This window comes from Phasianus colchicus, chromosome 1, assembly GCF_987193195.1.
Source record: "Phasianus colchicus chromosome 1, bPhaCol1.hap1.1, whole genome shotgun sequence".
Classification (NCBI taxonomy): Eukaryota; Metazoa; Chordata; class Aves; order Galliformes; family Phasianidae; genus Phasianus; species Phasianus colchicus.
The window spans coordinates 93,771,181-93,792,589 of NC_143436.1; the positions used below are offsets into that span (position 1 = coordinate 93,771,181).

At 38.8% G+C, this 21,409-nt stretch overlaps 1 protein-coding gene across 7 annotated transcripts in view; it reads right to left on the bottom strand.

Moving 5' to 3' along the window:
* Nucleotides 1–21,409, bottom strand: part of POU2F1 (POU class 2 homeobox 1) — a 120,667-nt gene that overhangs the window by 49,024 nt on the left and 50,234 nt on the right. For 6 of the 7 annotated variants that reach the window (XM_031612617.2, XM_031612612.2, XM_090152662.1 and 3 more), the window contains 2 exons: nucleotides 9,506–9,571; nucleotides 2,722–2,822 (listed from right to left, as the gene is read on the bottom strand). In XM_031612617.2, coding sequence (XP_031468477.1) covers nucleotides 2,722–2,822; nucleotides 9,506–9,563 — 159 coding nt within the window. In that variant the 5' untranslated portion in view covers nucleotides 9,564–9,571. Of the gene's footprint in view, nucleotides 1–2,721; nucleotides 2,823–9,505; nucleotides 9,572–13,978; nucleotides 14,189–21,409 lie in introns of those variants that run through there. The other variant, XM_031612615.2, reaches the window with a different exon arrangement.

Consider the following 21,409-nt stretch of genomic DNA (forward strand, 5'->3'; position numbering starts at 1 on the left):
AAGGAATTTCTGCCATAGGATCCAAATATTAAACTGAAACTGAGTAGAAGAGCACTTTGGGGTTGACAGTTTAACAACTCCTATTACTATACAAATATCCACACTTCAGGGGAGGGAGCTACACCCTACTCATCATCCTGCTAATATTTCAGAATGGGTCTTACACAAGTATGCACATTAAACTCACTTGCATCCCTGTAAAAAAACAAACAAACAAAAACAAAAAAAAAGCAATCACCTGCATAGCACAAAACCCACAGCATAGAACACTTCCATAGATCAAAATGTTCAACTACTTGCAGTTCTCAGCCACTGAAAAAAAAACATTAATATAGAGGACTGGAAATGCTTTACAATGGTGGTATTGATTCAGGTATGCTCAAAACTCAGATCCAGTGTTTGCGATAAACAGCCTAGCCCAAATAAGCTCTTGTGTGTTACCAGTGAAAAATAACTGATGTTTCAGAAACCTCACTGAATAGTGTCATTTATCTATAATAAGGATTTTTTTCTGTATAACGAATGCTAAGTTTTTGTTTACTAAAGACTCTTTTAATCAATCTCTCCTTGTTTCTACCACAACTCCTATTATACAGAAGGAACACTATGCAATTAATTACCAACACTTTCAAAGGTCAGAGTAACAGCCTGTAACATAGTCCATCTTTGACTATGTTTGAAAGTCACAGCTCATTTGAAAACGAGGCAACACATGAATAAAAAAACAAAACCAAATCAAAACGCAGTGCTGGCCTCTATAAAAAGATGTGCCCACGTAAAATACTGTGTAAAAGCGTAAAGATATCTGTAAGCAAAGGAAGAAGAGCTTTAATTTGAAGTGAAGAACGTTAAACTAATAACTAAGTATTTCAACAGGCAACCCTTAAGCGTCACTTTGGAAGTATTTTCTACCACCCTGGATGAAGTCCTAGTAGACTTCTAAGCATGTGCTCTATGTAAGCAAACATTCTATAGAAAACTCATCCTTACCATAACGAAAGCACAGTTTGACAGTTGATGATGAGCTCTGAAGTAAAAGCAGAGAAAAACTACACAATAATATCCCACTGTCAAAAAGAATAGACTCAAATCATTTATCTAACTACATAATGAAGACCGAATGCATCTCACTCAGGTACAGCCAGAATATACCTGAACTTACCTTTGAATGCAATTTGGACTCCCTTTCTACCATAGACATTTTCTAAGTAGGAATTCAACTTCTCCTGACAGCATTCAATATTTTGCATTCATCTAGAGGAAAGCACTCTAAGACTGAATAACATCCCACAAAGAACAGCCATGCTTGAAATTTAAAAGTAGTGTCCCACACACCCATTAAGTGCATAGAAGAATAGTTGAGATCTGTCTTTGAACTAGAGTTTCAAGAAATTAATTGCTTTATCAAACGTGAAGTTACAACAGTCCTGAGAACTGTTTAAATAAATACATTTTCCAAGCAAGATAAGGCACCGTGCTAAATAAAATTACAGTCCTGGATCAACCAATATAACAAAACAAAGACTAAATCCAACCAACAAAAAAAGGATTTAAAACAAACTTAAAAAGCTCCCACAAGATTCTTCAGGACAGCTGTATCTGCCTCCACATACTGACAACCGGTGGAAATTAGTCAGCTTCTCTACACAAAAAGGCAGCCTACAGAAGCCTATAGGTTCAGCAAATCCAGATGTTGGCATTCCTCCCTAGGCGCCATATAGCCTAATCTACTAGGAAAATTGTAATTTATGTGACAAGTGTTGAATGTTCCATACAATAAAATGGCAATTCTGATCTCTTTTAATAGGGTATAAAAGTTTCAGTAGGTCAATTATACCACAACAACTGTGCTACAGCAGACCTCAAGCACTCAAGGTCAGCCAATTAACTACAGTATTTTAAAGTTTAAACTCGGTGCTGAGGAAGTGAAAGAAATTAGGACATTTGTTTTCACACTTCAACTGCTAGCAGATAAAAAAAGCTACCAAAAATACTGCTCAAGCTTCTCTTCTCCTAGGGATGTTCCATTTTACTTCAGACTACATCTGAAGATCAGCTTTGATTCCCTAAAAACAGAAGCAGCAGAACAGAGGGATCATAGCAGAAAGCCGAATATCATCCTACACATAGGTACCTGAAACAACTTCTTGTAAGAAAAAAATACAAACAAAAAAACACAAAACACCACACCTGACAGAAGTACATGTGCTTAATAAGTACCATGATTTTATATTTCTAGTTAATATGTAAGAGCTCAAAAGATCAGAGCCCAGTGCTGAATATCCTTCAACATCATTTTTGTTTTCATCACGATGTACTGGCAGTTTTAAGATCTTGGCAACTGCTGGGCTAAAACTATTCTTTATCAGAAAGATTAAATTTGACATTGCATTTCATTTATGTCCAATAACTTTATTTTTAATTATTTTAGACAGTCACAAGTTCCAAGACAGAGGCATTGAAAGTTCCTCCCAATAGGTCTCACTCTGATACAGTCTACAGCACAGTGCAATTAAATGAGTGCCACAATAAGAATCATAGAATCACAGGCGTTAGAAAGGACCTCTGGAGGTCACGGAGTTCCCACCTAAGCACCTTGAGCATATGGTCTATCATTATGTTCTCTTACATGACTACTCATTCACAGAAAGAGAACACACAAGAGAAGCTGTGTTTGTACCTGTTTGAGTCACCCTTGCTCTGAAATGACTCTTCTCTTACCTGATGAAGGTGCCCAAGAAAGGCCTGGGCCTGGGCTGTAGAGATTGGTCCTCCAACAGGCACAGGCTGCTTTTGAAAGTCCAGGCCATTTGTTTGTGTGCCTAGAGGAAGAGAGATGATGGCTATTAGCTATGATTTCTACTGAAAGAAAAGATTATTTAAATATGCATAACTCTCAATACAATGTAATAGAAAAACACTCCAAAGGGTAACAAGATTTTTTTTTTTCCTTTTTCACTGAGACGGATAAAAAAAGGTTCCATCAGTTCCAGGCTTTGTTGATTTAGCTTTTGCCAACTGAAAGAAAATATTAAGCTAACTTAGTTAAATTCTATCACCTTACCTATCATGCGTATACTACTACCCCATCATTCTCAAACCATGGTAGAGAATCAAATGACTGCAAGCTGCTCAAGTTAAAACATATTTCAGTCCCGTGTACACTCCACTCAGTAATTGAATACAACCTTGAAGTTCAGGAAGTGACAAGAACAAAGTTTGTATGTACTCATCTCTCATTAATGGTGGGAAAAGTAATACTTGAGGAAAACAAAAGTACCGTATACGTAGTTTTTAATCCAAAGAGTAAAACTGTAGTCCAGAAGTGCTCCCTCCAAATTTTCTTGACTACTTCCGCAGAGTTTCCATGACATAACATAACTGACTGTGTTTGCTATTGCTCTCATCCACTTTCATATAAATACAACCTGATTGTTTTCCTACAACTTTGCTGTCGTCCTCCTAAAGAGCTTAGGAGACACAAAAATCCACAAAATATCTGCAAATAATCTGAATGTGAGAAAAAGAAACAACTATTTTCCCTTACACTGTCAACTAATTTCCTATTGCCAAGAGCAACTAACTATAAACTTTGAAAAATTATTCCATGCGTAGATGAAGTTTTAGGGATGACCAGTCTGTATCTGGCATATTACCTACCTACTGTGGCTAAGGACAATAAGGAAGACACTGAGTTTGTCAGGTTGCAAGAAATGTCTTGAACAGATTATGCCATCTTAAAAATTGTGTCTACAATGAAGTACAAATAGCTTCAGACTTGCAAACTTATATCTTCACAACAGATTTTGTTGATGCTTATGAACAGGTGTTTAATTCATAATTCTGAACTCCTTCCATCATCTACATTATTTTTCTCAACAAAAATCAACATTATCTAATAAGAAATAATCACAGATGTCAAATAATGAGGGAAGCTATTCCTCAGAAACATCTGCAAAAGCAAGAAGGCAAAAAATTTCATTAAAAATACCCTGCCCGATATCTACTATAATTTTATACCGCTGTTTTGATCTATAAAAAAGCTTACATAGATAAGATTACTAAAAATTATGTCACTGTTCAACTAGACACAGATACACAGATGCAAGCTCTCCAGAAACAATGTAAGTCGTACCTTAAGGTGGCCATGTGATGTGGGTTGGTTTTTTTTGCTGGAGCTGGTATGAGGGAAAAAATGGTCAACTCTATTTTTACTTCTACGCTTTGAGCCACGATTTACATACTTAGAGACATCAGTTGCAGCCAAAGATCCACAGACACTTTACATATTCAGATTCTAAACTATGTAGAATAATTTTACATAATGAGTCCAAAATTCCAATACAAACTGCATCTATCACTGGTCTGAACTAATCCTGAATGAATGTGACTTGGTCACATTTCACCAAATAGAAGTAGGTAAGACAACCTGCTGGAAAGAACTAGAAGAGTCCTATCTGTTCCCATTCTTTTGAGTAACATGCAGAATCCTCTCAGTACAGAAGTCTAAAGGGAGTGGGCAGATGACTGGGTAAACATATAAAATTAAACCCTGACAAACAAATACTGTAGTCTAAAAAAGATCTACAACCCTCCTTATTCAAGCAAATGGTTTTCATCAGGTATTTTCAACCTTACTGAGGAACCTCCAAGTAGAAAGGGAGGAAGAAAAAAACTACTGTAAGGCAGGTATTCCTCCCTCCAACTAGAAACTTTCAAAGGTCACAAAAAATTACCCTTTTCAGAGAGGACTAGCTGATAACCTCACCTTAAACAGTTGAAACAGTTCCTGTCGGCTGTCTTCCAAAAAGAGCCTCAAATCATGACACTATATTAAAAAAGCACTGCTATACATATCTATAGAGACGCTGGTTAATGCTTCTGCTAACTCTGATATGGAGAATTGAAACAAGCCTCCTACAGTTGACAATTCTGAGCTAAGCAACTTCTAAGATTAATCCCCAAATCTTCATTTATTCCAAATATTCATAACTCTCATAGCAGCAGTTTAGAATGGTATCAAGAGAACACAACGTTTTCCTTAAAACAACTCTTAAAGGACTACAACTCCTTCTCCCCATGCCATCCAAATCTCAATTTCAAGAAAAAAAAAAAAACCAAAACCTTAAACCCCACCTGTTTACTCTGTTCTACTTGCATCTTAAGCTTTCTTTGGTATCTGGAAGTCCCTTTCCCCTTTGGATACAGCCTTAGTTTTGGAAAGAACGCTGCCAATGTTTCTCACATTTATCACAGGATGCCTACATCTTTTGAAGAACAGCAGGGAAAAATGAACTTTGAGTTGAGAGTTTCGCAAGTTTTGCTCTTAAGGTGCTCAGAAGGATGCAACAGCACTTCTGTGGAATCCAAGAAATCTGGTAAAGAGACTGGAAAATGGAGTTATCAGAATCAGGAGGTCATCGACTGTAAGAACATGAAAGGATCAGAGTGCCGCTTTTGCTCAAGTAAGAGCTACATGGAAAAAAAAACAAAAACAACAAACCAACAGATTTTAACACAAATATTTATGTCATTCCCATCTCCATCACACCTCCTTCATTACTGCTAGAACTGATCTGATAGCTCACCAACATCAAAAAAGTGGTTGTGGGAAGTCTCAGTTTTCTCTCTCTCTTATGTTCTTACATACAGGCATGTTGTCACTGTTCTGTTCCTTCTCATAGTTCATGGACATAGAAGCAAGTGAATTCATGTTGCTAATGGAGTAGAAAACCCTTTACGTTAACTGTTCCCTTTCTTGTAAGACCAAGTTAATTCATTCCACTGAACCAACAGAAAACCTAACTTAGGATTAGGGTCTGACAAGCAGCAGATGGAAAGCAGGGGAGGGCAGAGAGGTGGCAGCAAGGAAACAAGTCTCTCCCATTCCAGCAAGTTGTCAGATCACATCGAGCACTAAAATGTAGTTTCACCCTTATAACCCAAGTCCAGTGCAACTTAAGCATCTCCAAATTCTGGCACAAACTCAGCTGTGTGGTTAGTTACTTCAGAGAACTGGTTTGGATGAAGACTAATAATGAGTGCAATCACTTTTCAGCCAAATCAGATCTCTGAACCGTCTCATTTAGGGCCACCCCAGGGAACAGAACAGAACGTGAAATACCACGTCAGCCTGAGCTCAGATTAGTGTTTACTGTCTTCCAATTACACTTCCTGAGGATAAACACAGGGTCAAATGGAGCAAGAAGGTAACAGTGCACCAGCAGTCAGGAGAACATGCTTCAAAATATTAAGACCACAGCCATCAGAATTTAGTCTGGGCCTTGCAAACTGTTCAAGAAAGCAAGATGAGTCAAGGACTACAGTTCTGGAGAGATGCAGAATAGGGTGCGAGAAAATACTTATGAAAGGAAGACAAACAGTGAGAAGGAATACTTCAAAACTAACTTGAACACGCATCTGCAATGTGCTCTAGAAAACATCTTTCAGCACTGACATCTTTCCCCCATCTGTCCTGTGACAGATGCCCAGTATCCAGGAATTGGCGTTTCCTTGTCTGTGTTATCAATAAAAAGTTTAGTAGTTATATCTGCCCAGAATTCTAGCAGTTAAAAAGAAAATCAAAAACATTTCATGGTCCTTTTCCCATAGATTCTCTTTTAAGAGAGCTTTTAAGAACACTCATTAAACAAGGAAAAAAGAACATTCTGGAAAGTTGTATGCTGTAACATGCAGAAAGGAAACAGAGAAGGCTATCGGTATTTCTGCAAGGTAGAGTTTTCCCTTTTCTCTCTTCTTTCCAGTAGATACTAAATGACCTGTTCATCCCCATACTGTAGGCTGAAAAAGAGTTGTGTAATTCTATAATACTGAAGAACAGTTCATCAATTCATCCTCTTGCGAAAACAGCCGGCCAGCAACTGCTGCACTTATTGAAACTTTTGTTGTTTTTTATTCATCTGGAATATGATTTAATTTTTAAGATGCTTAAAAGATGAGTCAAATTAGCACACAAGGAAGTTAAAATCTGTTTTATCTGCATTTTATTGTGACCAGTTTCAGGGAACTTTACTTTGTTCCTTACATTGCATTAAAGCACTAAATCTAGTTTGTTAACTTCCATGGAATTTAAATTATTAATTCAGAACTTTTGACGTTAAGCCACCTTTCCCAATGGTAACTGCTTCTTTTCCTGGAAACACTTGCTCTGCCAAACAAACTCCATTATTCTCAAAATTTTCAAACTGCATCAGCTTACTGCACTGAAAACAGGAATGACCCAAACATCTACTCTGGATCAGAAAACAGACAAGCAGTGCTTACACAGTAGACTTAAGTGATTTACAAACGTTACTGGGAAGAAGACAATTAATGAAAAGTTATGAGCATCAGCATCTATAAAAAACTTTCTGCATTTAATATCAGAACCTATGCTCCCTACACAATCAATCAGCAGCACTTCCAGTACCTTACCATCCTTACTTCTTTTCACTAAGAACCACAATCTAATCAGACTGATCAGAAGTCTAAATTACATTCCATGACTATTTCTTTCAGGGCTTAACATCTGTCTGTTGACTAATGCAACTGATGCTTGAGCCCCCAAAGAAAGTCATAAGTGTCAATCACTACCTCCAGCAGTTTATGAGCACTGTGTTTGAAAACAGAGCAATGACTAGAGAACAAAGAGCTCTCAAAATTCCTAGATTGTTGTAGTCTGAACAAATGAAAAAATAAAAAAATCAGGAAGTAAATTTGAAATGAATGACCAGGAACATTTAAGTTACAGAAGTGATATTTGCAAAAGGTCCAAATACCAGTAAGAGTCAAGCTTTTGTTATAAAGTAATGTTAACATTGTAATATAAAAAAAATAAACAATGTAGTTTCATTTGTGATGAAATCATCTACATGGAGCTTTATAATCCACCCCTTTTTTATACCATGACCATCATCTTCACACTGATGAAGTATTTGCCCAGGGCAGCAAAACCAGAGTTCTGTTAAAGCAGACCTTACACTTTTATGCTAACGGACTATCTCCAGATGAATTATGCCCTCCTCTGAAAGAGCTCAGTTGAGGTAAAAGCTGCCAGCTAAAGATGTACTTCAGACAGTGCATCAGGGATGGCTCTTCAGAAAGTGTAGACTGAACTGCAGTCATACAAAGCAGCAAGTTTGAATTTTCTCAGATGTTTACACACATGCTCCAGATACGATGATTCAAATGAAAAAGGTCATTTAAAAGTATTTTCTTGATGTTGTCTATGACTATTTCTCCAGCTTGTACATTTTTTGAAATAAAGCTACAAGCAATGCTAAAAAGACTTAAATAGATAATTTTTTATACATAGAAGTTATTGATACCTCCCCTATTACAAATACAATTGAAAGTACAGAAACAGAGATGCCAGTAACCAGGAATACACAGTAAGTGAGCAGATTTCCTTCTGACTGACACCATCTATGACAGAAAACATTCAGCCTCTCAGATCAGTATTGGGAACATTCAGTCACTGTTAGCTCTACTAAAGCCCTGCTCAAAGAATGAGGAAACAGTAGAAGAAAGTAAATTATTAATTTCAGCACAATTCCAAAGTTGAAAGTCTTATTACTGAATAAAGATGAAGAAAACCATTTTCCTTACACAATGCAACTAAAACTCATCTAAACACGAGTAGTTCTTTCTCATTTTTTCTCTCTAAATGTTACCCTGAGCTCAGAGAACATTCCGAGTTCAGTTAAACTATTTACTGCCTATTCAGAATAGTTAATTCTTGTTTCTAAAATGAACCTTACGTTATCTGCAGAAAAGAATTAAGGCATGAGATAGCATGACTTAAACTTCAATGGGTTATAAATTGGTCTCATCTCAATGATGCACAGAAGACACAATAGCTGTGACACAAAGCCTACTCTGTCCTAATCAAACTTCAAGCCTATTCTAACACATGAAGAAATTACAGTAAAGTCTGCTAGCAGTTTTTGGTGTTTTTTTTTTTTTTTTTTTTTTTAGATGTTGAGAAATGATGATGCTTTCTTTCTTTTCCTCATTCTTGAGAACAGTTGTAGCCTTGACTGAAGTCTGAAATGGAAACAATATCAGCCAATGGCCCACATCTGCCAGGGAAAATAACAGCCTCAAAATAAATAATGGAGCTAGGTATGTCAAAGATGCATTCTGACAGGGAAGAATGAGATGACTTTATGGAGAGCTAGAGCCACAAGATTTTTCATTATATCAGAAGCATTACAAACAAGAAGAAGGAATAGAAAATCTTATAAACATATTGATAAGTGTATGAGCAGTGCCCTACATACAGCATGGCAAATGACCTGTTTTTGGTACAGAGACATGCAGTGTTCTCAGGTCTCTAAAAACAGCAAGTATAGGAACTCCTCTGCCTCTGAAATTCCATGTGTTTTTGGGGGTTCTCTTCTACTTTGTTGTTGTTGTTCCTGTAAACTGGCAAAAAAAATTTGGCTTTTCATATCCATTTAATTCGATGATAGAAATACCTGTGTATCAATTAATCATTTCTTACCTGTGTTCCCATCTCCACTCTCCATTGATGGTTTACTGGTTTCTGACGGATTGTTCATTCTTGAGTCTGCATTAAAAAAAAAAGAAAAAGGTAAAGTGATGAACAAAAAAAAAATGCTACACAAACCTAATGATATCTTCTTGTCCAAGAGATATACAGAACATCTTGAATTCAATATGTAATTTACTCTAATTCAGCTTATTTTATAACACAAAGAATCATCAGAAGCAGAGCATAATATTGAGTTTTCCAGATAAATACAATTTTAACATTTTGTATGTCATTGTTGATTTGTAAAAGCATAGTGCTGAGGAATAAAAACAGCATGTTGGAAGGCAAGGATAGCAGAACTTAGTTTTCAGTACACTGAAATAGAGAAACAAAGAAAAAAATTTGAAAAGGAACAACTATGAAAAGATTCAAATACACTAAGTCTAACCACCAAGGACTACATTCAGCCATTATGTTTGAATAGATGCCATTTATCTAAAACTACATTTTTATTTTACAGAAATGCCACCAACATTAAATTTAATATTTCCTACACATTCATGCAAAATATGAAATATATTTCTCCTCCTTCTCCCAATAGATGAACCTATTGAAAAGCCTGCTCTGGATCTGAAAGCTTGTCAGCTGAATACTGCAAACACAGAGCCTTCCCAGATGGCAGACATAGAATATAGCTTCCTTATATAGGAAGCTAGACAGATGTTCTGTGTACAGCATCAGCTCTACAACTTATTACCTCCTCATTCCTAGTGACCAGCCCCATTGATGTGCCACATTAATGCAAACGAAAATTACAAAAAGAATCTCAAAATACACTAGCTCATGAAGTGAAGCATAAACAAATCCTTAAGTACATTCTTTCATTCCCATAACCAGTTAAACACAGGCTCAAGGAGCTCGAAATGAACATGAACTTCAGGATATTCTCATGCAAGGTGCTTAAAAGGTTACTTCTTTCATCAAAGCAGTGATCTCCAAAATACCAACAAGCTGAAGAGGAATACAATAACAGCATTAACTCCTCTATTATATACCTCCTCAGGTTTCCAAGAATGCCCAGCACCTTCATCGACAGCCTAGGAGAAGAGCTGGAGGTGAGAAGACAGACTACTGCCATGTGCTACCATCTGCTGCCTAGAGGAAAACAGTGTGTTCCTTGGGATATCAGAGCCAGGGGCAACAGCAGAGGAAGAATACAAGTGTGAATCAAATGGAAGGAACGAGCACTTGAGCAGTGTTTGAAAGAAAACAGGAGTTGCAATGGAACTCATCTGGGTGTACTGGGTTGAAAGAGGAAGGAACTAGTTAGAAATGCAGCTTATAAGAGAGAATCAGTAAAAGACATTAGGAAAAACTCTAATGCTCAGTTAGGAAACACGATTTAAGACATGTCAGTATTTTTAAAACTAATGTAATTTTCCATGTAAACAACTGCTTCATTTGAAGCAAGTGGGGCCCAGAAAACCCAGAGGGTGGTAATAAATGAATCTGCCCGTCAAGTTACTTTAACCTCTCCAAACTATCAGCTCTTCATAGTAAGTTCCTATGGCTATGGTTAAACCTTATAAATGTCAGCTGAGTATAAAAGATACCTGAATTGGCTTCAGACGTGCTCCCTTATAAACATTCCTTCCAGCATGAAGGCAAACATGTTAAACTGCCTTTTGAAACAGGGAAAAAGTGAGAACCATCCCAGCTGAATGCTTCCAGCCCACATTTGAGCAAAAGGCTGAGGTTCTGCCCTGGCTTTCATCACCTCTGCTTCAAGGTTCAGCCTAGAGCAGAGCTTTATTAAGGCTGTAGAAACAGAACCAACAACTTCTCAGCTTTTTTTTTATTTTTTTGGTCATTTTCCACATTTCGATAGCAACATTTATGCTCTACAAACTGAGAAGCGTCTCCCACAGACTACACAGGAAACGGGCTATTTTGATGTGCCACTCACTGCTGGTGGGTCTGCACAAAAACAATTTGTGTTTGTTTTAATTTAGTAGTCGCATGCACTTTAAATGAGTATAGTGTTGTGGTAACAGCGCATTTGTTTGAAGCAATTACAGGCAAGGTTTGTTTGATAAACATCACTAATCTGCTCCTTCACACGCAGCTGGCCACTGAAATGTGCTTGGCTTCCGAGAACTCTGGGCAGGAGACTTCTATTTGGACATGAAGGACATTTGGACAAACACGAAGAGTGCTGGTCCAGCAGCACCATGAGCAAGATGGGCTCCAAAGCCAACACCACCTTGCCGTGAAAGCAGGCTAACTTACGGAGCTATTGGATGTAGGATATATTTTTAAGCCCAGGGCAGGATAGCCTGAGCTCATGATAACACTGAAGTGCACAGTCTAGGAGATCACCCCTGAACAACACAGGATCCACTTGCTCAAGAACTTCAGAAAGATCTTCCCAAGAGAAAAAACAGAGGGACTCCTGGGCTATTTGGTTGCAGACTGAAGTATTAGAGCCAGCAGGCAGGATACCCCATATTGGCATCAAGCTGCACCTAGGGGCAGGGCGGCTGCTGTCTTGCACACAACACCACAAGCACTGCTACCCAACAACTTCTTGCACAACAAGCAGTTTGTTCACAGGACAAAAGCAGAACTCTTTTCGTAAGGCAAGAGAAGTCTTCTTCTGTTAAAGTATTGTAAAATAAACTGTTTTTTTTTTTTAAAAAAGGTTTTCAGTGTTTACTAATGCTAGACAGATAAATGAAGTTTACTCAAGTAGCAAAAGTGAGTCCACCTGACAAATATTTCATTGTAAGGATTGACCCCGAGAGACCTCAAATGTCATTACTGTGAAAAATCAGTAAGTTGGACGCCAAAACATCTTTCTAGCACTGCTCAAATTCGAACGAAGGATGGCATCCATTATTTCACCAGCTGACTATTCTTGCTCAATCTGTGGGCCTTCTGCATGTAAAGCATCACGAACAATGCCGCTATTTCCATTGCAAATGGTATGACACACACATCTGAAGCATAAAACTGCCACCAGCAAAACAGACATATCTGCAGGATACTAAGCCTACAGATTCATTATGTCACACACACACACACAGAGTTTATACATACTCATAAGACTTCTACTTCAGTTAAAGGAATAAACAAATGAAGTGAGCTAAAAAAAAGTCCTGACGCCCTCATCCTTTTTCCTCCCTTCAGACTTTAGCTGTGTTTTAAATAAAGGCCCTGGGCTACAACTTCTGCCAACCTCATCGAGCAGCACACTCAGCAGGAGGAGGATCGAAAGCAGCAGGTGTGTGATTGAGATCCAGCTCTCAGAGGCGAACCCAGGCAGCACTCTGCCGTGCTGGCAGCACCGTGCTGCACTCCCACAGCCCCTCAGCATGTCTCAGAAGGCACGCAGAAGGAAGAAGCGGGCAAGGGACCAGCCTGCAGCATTATAATCTATGCAGACCTAGTAAAAAGCTAAATCTTAACCAGTATATCACTCATTGTTTCCTTTCATCCGAAGTGAAAGTACCTAATACTCCGACAGAACCAGCAGTGACACATATGGAAAAAAAAAACAAAGTTCAACATGAGTGAAAACATACCAAGAACTCACTTGAAGGTTTAGAGTAGAAATTCATTTTCAGAAAACCAATTTCATGTTCAGAAACAACATTCAGGTGCCTGCTTTAAAATTTACCATCCAAAAAATATTCTTTATATACAGATACAATGCATTAAAAAAAAAAAAGAAAAAAAAATCAATACATTGAGCTCCAGGGAAAGAGCCTTGAAAATAAATAAAATCTCCTGCAAAATTGGGATTATCAGTTTCTTGTAAGTAACTTAAAACTACATTTAGAAGAAATTATGGCATGCCTGTTCTGCAGTCCTGATGAAATCTCAGCTCAGGAAATACATTATCCCAGTAACCTTAGGCACAGCTTGCAACGGTATCAATGGCAACCGCTGTGGACTCCACCTTATTTTCTATTACGCACGAAGAACCTCGCTATCACATTAAAAATACACAGACATAATATACGCTCTGTTGGGGAACGGCTCGATACAGCCAGTAAATTCTTGGAGACTGTGACTCTCTCACTCATTTTCATGTTTTAAAATTTGAAACACACAGATATGCAAGTCAAGTCTTAAGTCTCAATGTTTATTAGAAGCTAAAGGCTTCTCACATTGAAATCCAAAAAGCATAAGGTCTGCATCAGTATCTCCTAAGCCTAACAACAAGCCCCTTCAGTGCAGAGGAAAAGAATTCTCCTGGATCGAGGGAAAGGGGAGAAGAAAACAACTTATTTCCCTGGTATAGATACATACAGTACATATATATAAGGCATTTCCTCACTGCCGACGCGCTGGTGAGCTTCAGCCTTACAAGCACCTTCTCTGCCTCTGCATATGTGATTAAGCCTCTATGCATAGTCAACCTCACACCCTCTATTTCCATATTAAACGCTTATAAGAAAGAGCTGAGCTGGTACCCACCTAGAACGTAGTCACTGCAGTCCAGCATTGCTGTGGTATCCTCTACAGGTTCAGACAGTCCAAGGAAAGGGAGAATGGCAATTTCTATCAAATCTACACTACTGCTCTCAACGGCACAAGAAAGGGAGCGGGGAGGTGGGGGAAGAAATACAACTTCAGTTACACCATAGCAATCTTCAACTGAACAGGGAAACTTCAGTTGCTCTGTGGAGTTTTAGTCTCTCCTACTAGCAGTGTCTGACATTGTCAAGGCGACTGAAGCGTGAAAAGTTCCCCTTTTTGTAATAAAATAGAAACAAAGATTGCAGCTGGCAGTTTCCATAATGAAGCTTAATCAGTATGCGCCTGATTAGGGCCTTATGCAAATCTCCCCTCGTTAGCACAGCAGCCAGCACTTTGAAGTCCATGAACAATTCATTTGCAGAGTACACCGAAAGCGCTCCCTGCATAATTTAAATCTCGGTATAAATATTTATCAGCTCATTTGCATATTAATTGGCAGTGCATGAAGGGAAAAATTATCTCCCGAGTGCCAGCATAATAATTAGGGAACAAAATGAAGTTTCTTCCAATAGCTTGGCTTCTCAGCCCTAACTCGAGCACAGTACCACAGGGGAGCAGAGAGGGGAGAGAGACGGAGTTTTGTTAAAATGCCACTGAAATGACACGTACAAATTAGAAACAACTCTACAGACTTAAGCACCTTTAATCTTATTCCTGCTGGCAACAATAACTTCGGTAATAAAGGGGATTTGGAAAAAGCTTTCTGCACAAACCAAATAATCCCAAGAAAACAATTAGCAAGGTAGGAGCCCAACACAGAGCTGTCAAACCAGTGCCTGCACATCTGTGTGGTGCTTTCCACACAGACGAGCTGTCACAAGAAGGTCCTGGGCAAGAAAGAGGAACACCAGGGCAAGGAAGCAGCACAATTCTCTCTAAATGACTAAAGAGGCCGGTGATTCATTATCTGGTAATCCCTTTGCAACAGCCAAATTAACAGCAGTGGGTGTGTTGAGTATTGTGTAATATTTGACACCCACTAATCTATCCCAAGTGAAATCAAAATAGATTTCACTTTTTTGCTTTCCAGAGACTTCCAAGAAAAAAAACCCAAATCTTTTATTAATCCCTACCACAAGCATACACAATATAGCCAAACAAATCTCACTGTGGAGCACCAAGCCTGTGGCTTTGAACCACCCAATGATAAGCAGAGCCCAGCTGCAGCTGGGAGTGTAACCTGTGGAAGGACTGGGGAACACGCTACGCTCCATGGAGGAGCCAATCCTCTCTTCCACATATGTTCCACAGGGCAACACTTACTGAAGAACTACAATGCTAGATTAAACCATTTCAGATTGCTTGATTACCACTCAAATCTCATTGACCAAAACAGCAAGAATGTTAATGCAAAAATGTAAAGCGGAATTTGGACACTGCAATGTTTATTAGACTGTGTTCTGATCATGACAAAATGTGTGATGATCAGCACCAGTGACTGCAGGGTTGGGCCACTCGCTTCCCAATGTTAATGTGAATTTAAAGATATATGTATTTTTTTTCTCCTGTGCTTTTCTCCTCATATTTGAAAGGAACTCAAGCACCACCTCTCCACAGAAGAGTGCACAAGAGAAGGGACTTCTCGATCGTCCGTCACTGACTGGAATTTGTTTCCACGCTTGACCTCTTCTTCTGTTCAGGTTCATATCTCTACTTAACACAAGATGTTCCCCACTATATATTTAACAAGTGATCTACACTTGAAGAAGATGCCAAGAAAGGAATATACAGCCAACTGCACGGGGACAACATGTACCAATTACCTTTTCCTAGCACCCTGCTTCTGACTTATTTCTTAGACATTCACGCATCCCATGAAGACTTCTGGGGTACATCGTGGTTCCCAGACCTTCCCAAAACTTTGCTCTTCCACCCATGCTTCTGGAGTACATTGAGATAATCCCCTTGCTTCATCGGCAGAGCCTGGACAGACGGTGACACTTGATGAAGCAGGAGTCACCCAACAGCGGCCGAGCCGAGGCAGCCTGCAGCATGGTGCCAGGTCCACAATGCCGTCCTGTGGATTCTCTCTGCACTGAGCTGCTTGAACACAGGTGCAGCAGCAGAAGCACACGAAGGCAGGAAGTGACCGTTAAAGCAGGCATGTGTAGTGATGGATGACTCGCATCAAGAACAGAATAATAAAGCAGTAAATAAAGGCCAGGGAAGGATAAGCCTGAAGCAGTGTCAGCAAGCGTTCTGCAATACCACTGTGCTGCTCATCTGCTCTATTGACAGTGCACTGACAGCTAACAAGGAAAAGGCAGAAAAGTTTTCTTCCTGTTCCTGACGGTGCCCCAACCAACCTTTCTTAGAAGTACCATCCCCCAACAAGCATACACTGCAACTGTAACTACTGTAAAGCCTTTTAAACTGACTTTTCAAACTAAGTTTAGCAAAAAAAACCAAAAACATAGTACTCTTCAAGTGATCACTCCCTTCTTTGATGATTTTATTATCTTGTATTTTATGTAAATTCTGATGTTTTTGGCCAAAAACACTATTATTCCATCTAGGCCACACTACTGCAACAATTTATGCGGTATGCTTCTGTAGGAGGCCTGAAGGCCTAAATAGAAGGGTTTGGGGAGGGACTCAGTAGATCACCTTGCTTCCAAACCAGTGCTATTTTCCTATCCAGGTTCTGCCACCTCACTGGCTATCCTCCTCGTTCTGGATTCTCACACTAAAAGTTAATTAATACCTTGAACCAGTCACACCTGTGGTACTCACATTTAAGCAAAACAGCACCGTGAGTTTTCCACAAAAATCCTTATTTTTCTTCCAAAGATACCTTAGATCATTTTCAGGATGAGAAAAAAAAAAGAAGAAAAATCTCTCAGTTTCCCACGCAACTACAGACATTTCAGAAGTTCTCTTCAAGGAATTCTGCAATGCTGACATTGTTGATTTTTTCCTCCACACAGCTCTGTTCATGATTTGATGCAAAAGTGAAGGAACCAAGGCCACTAAAATGGAGCCAGGTATGACAGGCATCTTCAGTCCAACGCTGCAGAAGTACTCCTCCACCACTATTCTGCTCTTCACTCTTCACATATCCTCCCACTTAAATGTTTCTGCTTTGCTGTCTCTCCCACCAATTTGTTGCTATTTATGGAGTTCCAGTGATTATAACTCGATACCTTGTTTTTTTGGAAAGAGAATATCATTTCCCTCTGCAGCTTATGCAACTTTTGGTTAGACTTGCCCTGCATCTTCTGTTTTATTCCTTTTGCATCTTTCATTTATTGCGGCCAATTTACAGACTATCAATTCACTCAAGGGGGGGAGCTGGTAGGGCACTACATAGACAATGCAGAATTAAAGGGATAAAACAAAGTTATTAGCAGCATTCTCTCACTGAAACACTTCAAGGGGACAAAGCACCTTAACTTTTATATGGGCATACTTCCATATATTAGTAAAACGTCATTTATTACACGTCCTCAGTGACAGCCAGAAGATTTCTGCCACTAGGCAGCTCTATGACAAGTGTGACCTTTGCAAAACTCCTGACATGATTTCTGACAGAACATGGCAAGACTGCTCAATAAACCAACACCACATTTCACTTCTGTATGGTGTACGTGGAACAATGCATGGTATTAACCATAACACGTCAGCATACTGCCTTCATTACTGCACTTGTGTCTAGTATATTTCATCCTGAAGATGACTGGACACAAAAGCTTTTATAATAGTGTATGACTAAGCATTCCACCAATGCATACTGCAAACACGCAGAGAAAGGCTGCTTTCTATATGCCGTGACAGCCAAGATCAGTTGATACAGTTAGCTCTAATTTGACATCATACAGAGCTACCATGTTTTAACTCAAGACATTTCCAAGTCCCCGTTCCACAAAGCAAATTAAACCTAATAAAAATTTTGTCAAACAGAACTTCAATGTGCTATTAATTTTTTTTTAAATCACATACTTCAACAAAAATAAACTGGTATTAACATTGGCACAATCCTCTTAGGATAATTATGGACAGACAGACAGCAGCCTGTTCATAGTTAGAGCTGCAAACCAAGCTCTAATTTTAGCCACCACCTTTGACTTTGGCTAACAAAACTGATTTTATGTGAAAATTGCTAAGTTCACTCTGAAAGCCAAGAGTACTTTTCTGGAAAAGTCAAATAAAATTGGCCTGTTAAAGAATTACAGGTCATTATGCAATTGCTATGAACTCAAATTTTAGCCTACATCTAATTTTACTTCTCTCTCCAACTCAGATCGTAACTACCCTTTCAAACTTTCCATTGCACAAAGCGTCTTTCAAAATGATCTTGCATACCTTTTTTGAAGACAATTAAGCACAGAGACAGCAAGCCAGGAATGCTAATTCATCTTATCAGTGCAAGACAGGAGATACTCGTAAGTACCTAACATGTTCATATAAAGGGGTTTGTTTGTGTGTTTAAAATCTCACTTTTGTCCACAGATAATAGCAGCTATAATGGTTTAAGTCATCTTTATAGTAAGAAAACTGTGATCATGTGATACTTATAGTATAGTTTGACCATACTGAAAGAGAAAAAACATAACGGGAGTAGGGGAAGAGACAGAAGAGGCAAAATTAAAGAAATAACCTTATTCAGAAACTGCAGTATTTTCACTTTAACGGTATTAAGCTTTCACAAGCAAACTTGGCCTTGCTTGAAACTAATGTCTAATACTATCATCCCAGTGAATCAACTGAACAGTTCTGCCCTTCTCTCATTGCCCACAGTCACAGCTTACAAGAAAGAATCCATGCTGCATCTACAAATAAGTTTCACTGTGAGTGTTTTCAGAGGCACTGGATGTAAATTTAGCACAAGCTTAATAAATCTACTGTACAGACAGCCTTTTATGTTCAAAACTCCACCTTTGATCCACAAAACATTTTCTTAAAGCCATGGAATATTTGAAGAGTAGCGAGCATTATATCTTCACATTTTCTGATTTAAGACCTCATGTTTCACTCAGGTTTTCAAAGTTTTCATCACTATCACATAATAACTTGAGGATTTTTCTTTAATCTTAATTTTTATATTGAGCACTACATCATAAGCACTGACTTCAGGAATTAAATTCAAAGAAAATAAAAACTAAAAAGTCCACAACTTTAACTACCATATTTTTGAGAACAAGTTTGTGTTATTTCACCAGCATGTTGCATTTGCCATAGAGCTGCTGCACAGTTGCACTTTTGAATAGCTGCAGTAGAGTACTCAGTTGCATTCAATTTAACTAAAAATAGTATAAATATGTGCAAGTCATCCTTTGAAACTGCCAAATCCAAGGCGGGGTCTTTAACATTAGAGCTGATGTTCATTCCTGTGCTAAACCTGCACATGAAAAGTAGCACTCCAGTGTTATGAAGGCAATTTGCATCAAACTGCTTTTAAAATCCAACTGCTTTTAAAAAGTTAATATTTGAAGCGAGACACCTGTTTGAGACAGTTTATTTTTTTGTGACACAGCTGAGGGTCTCACCTCCCCTCAAAATTACCAGTTTGTCAGATTTGAGTTCTACAGGCTAACACACTAAAGCCCCAGAGCAGATGCATACTGTTTAATTAGTGAACTTTTCTAATTACTCGATTACAAGATTTTCATGCCCGCCACTGCTATTCAGAAGAGTACCGCAGGACACAAAGTAAAGACTGAAACGAAGACTGATGTGAAGTTACATGAACACGACACAAGGGAGGGCTGAAGAACACCGTCTGTAAAACTTCAGAATTTAACAGAGCAAGAAGGAAAAAAAAAAAAAGAAGCAATCTAAGGGCACAGATCTACACAACAGCAGTACTGAAACTGAAAAAAAAAACAGCCTTGAAAGCTCACAGGCCTTTGTGGGAGGCTGCAGATTGGGCTGTGTGGCAACTGGCACACAGAGGAGCCTCCCTTGCACGGATGGGCAGCCTGCACTCCCATCTAAACCCTGGGGCTCACACCAGCAGCTACAGCACACCTTGAAGCAGTCATTTCTACCAGCTGCGTGCTGGCATGGCATTCATGGGAACACACCTTCCACACGTGAGGTGGCTACTGAAAGTGCTGTGCATGCATTTGAATGGATGATGCAGTTGCAGCTTGTGCTGTATTGGGGCACCCTTAGCATTCTGCCCCTACCTCTCTTCACACACACCAAAAAAGGAAGATGGCATACAGACTGTAAACTTCAAGTTATTCCAATACACATTAAAAATACAAAGGATTTGAGTAATTTAACTATTCCCAAATCCATAAATCACAAGCAATTTGTCTGACAACATATGAACGTACACTAGTTATGCCACGCTCAACTACTGGCTGCAATATTTGCTTTAGCAGCTGTATGACTTGTTACATCTCTCAAATATCACTGCATGTGCATTCCAACAGCATTACATTTGCCTCCCCATGCCCACCCACACATAATAAGAACAGGTGCTCAGAACTAAACAGCATTATTTTAAAACTCACCTGGTAAATCAAAATAAAAAGCATTTTACAAACATGCTGTTTCCATTCCCTGCTTTGACAAAGAGGTAATAACTAGTCTAGCTTGATGAACGGGGGCTCTACAAAGAATAGACTAATTCAACATATAACTTAACCATACAATTCAGCTCAATTCAAATCTCAGAGACTCCATACTACCTGTCATTAAATACACTACAGCTCACTTTCAAAATACATACATCAAAGTCACCAGCTTAAGTTTATTATGATTGCTGCTGGAGCCAAGTGGATACATCAAAATCCGCATAGGTGGTATTTAGCTCTAGCCAGCATTCTGAGTGTTTGTCAAACAAATTAATAGAGAAAAAAAGCCCATGCAAAACAGATCATGATAGGAACTGAAGCTACTCTGTAGTTACCACCATCCTTTGCAGAATCTGATTCTGATCTCTTCCGTAATAACTACCTCCAATCTGCAGGAGGATATTGCTTTACTGCCCCCAGCACACTGATCCAGACACTATTAACACCTGTAGGAACTACAAGATATGTCATGAGAATGCCTCTTTCTGAAGCTTAAATTATTTGATCTTAAAGAGGAAAAGGCCACATTCCAGACAAGCGGCTTTGTCTGTTACAAATGGAACAATGATTGCCAGATGTGAGGTCTGAAGGAAGCAGTAGTTACACACTGCAGACTCTGGCTCCATCCACCTGCACACCCACCAGGCTGCTATCATTTTGGCTAGTCGGAACGAACTAAAGTAAGATTGCATTTGCTATCAAAAAAAAAAAAAAAATTACTGGGCAGCTGGGTCTTCAATTTATAATTTAGGAACAGCAGGTTGTAAAAACCTCACCTTCACTACACATACTGAGTATTATCTACATTAGTTCTTCCAGGAAACGTTCCCAAGCACACTTGTGT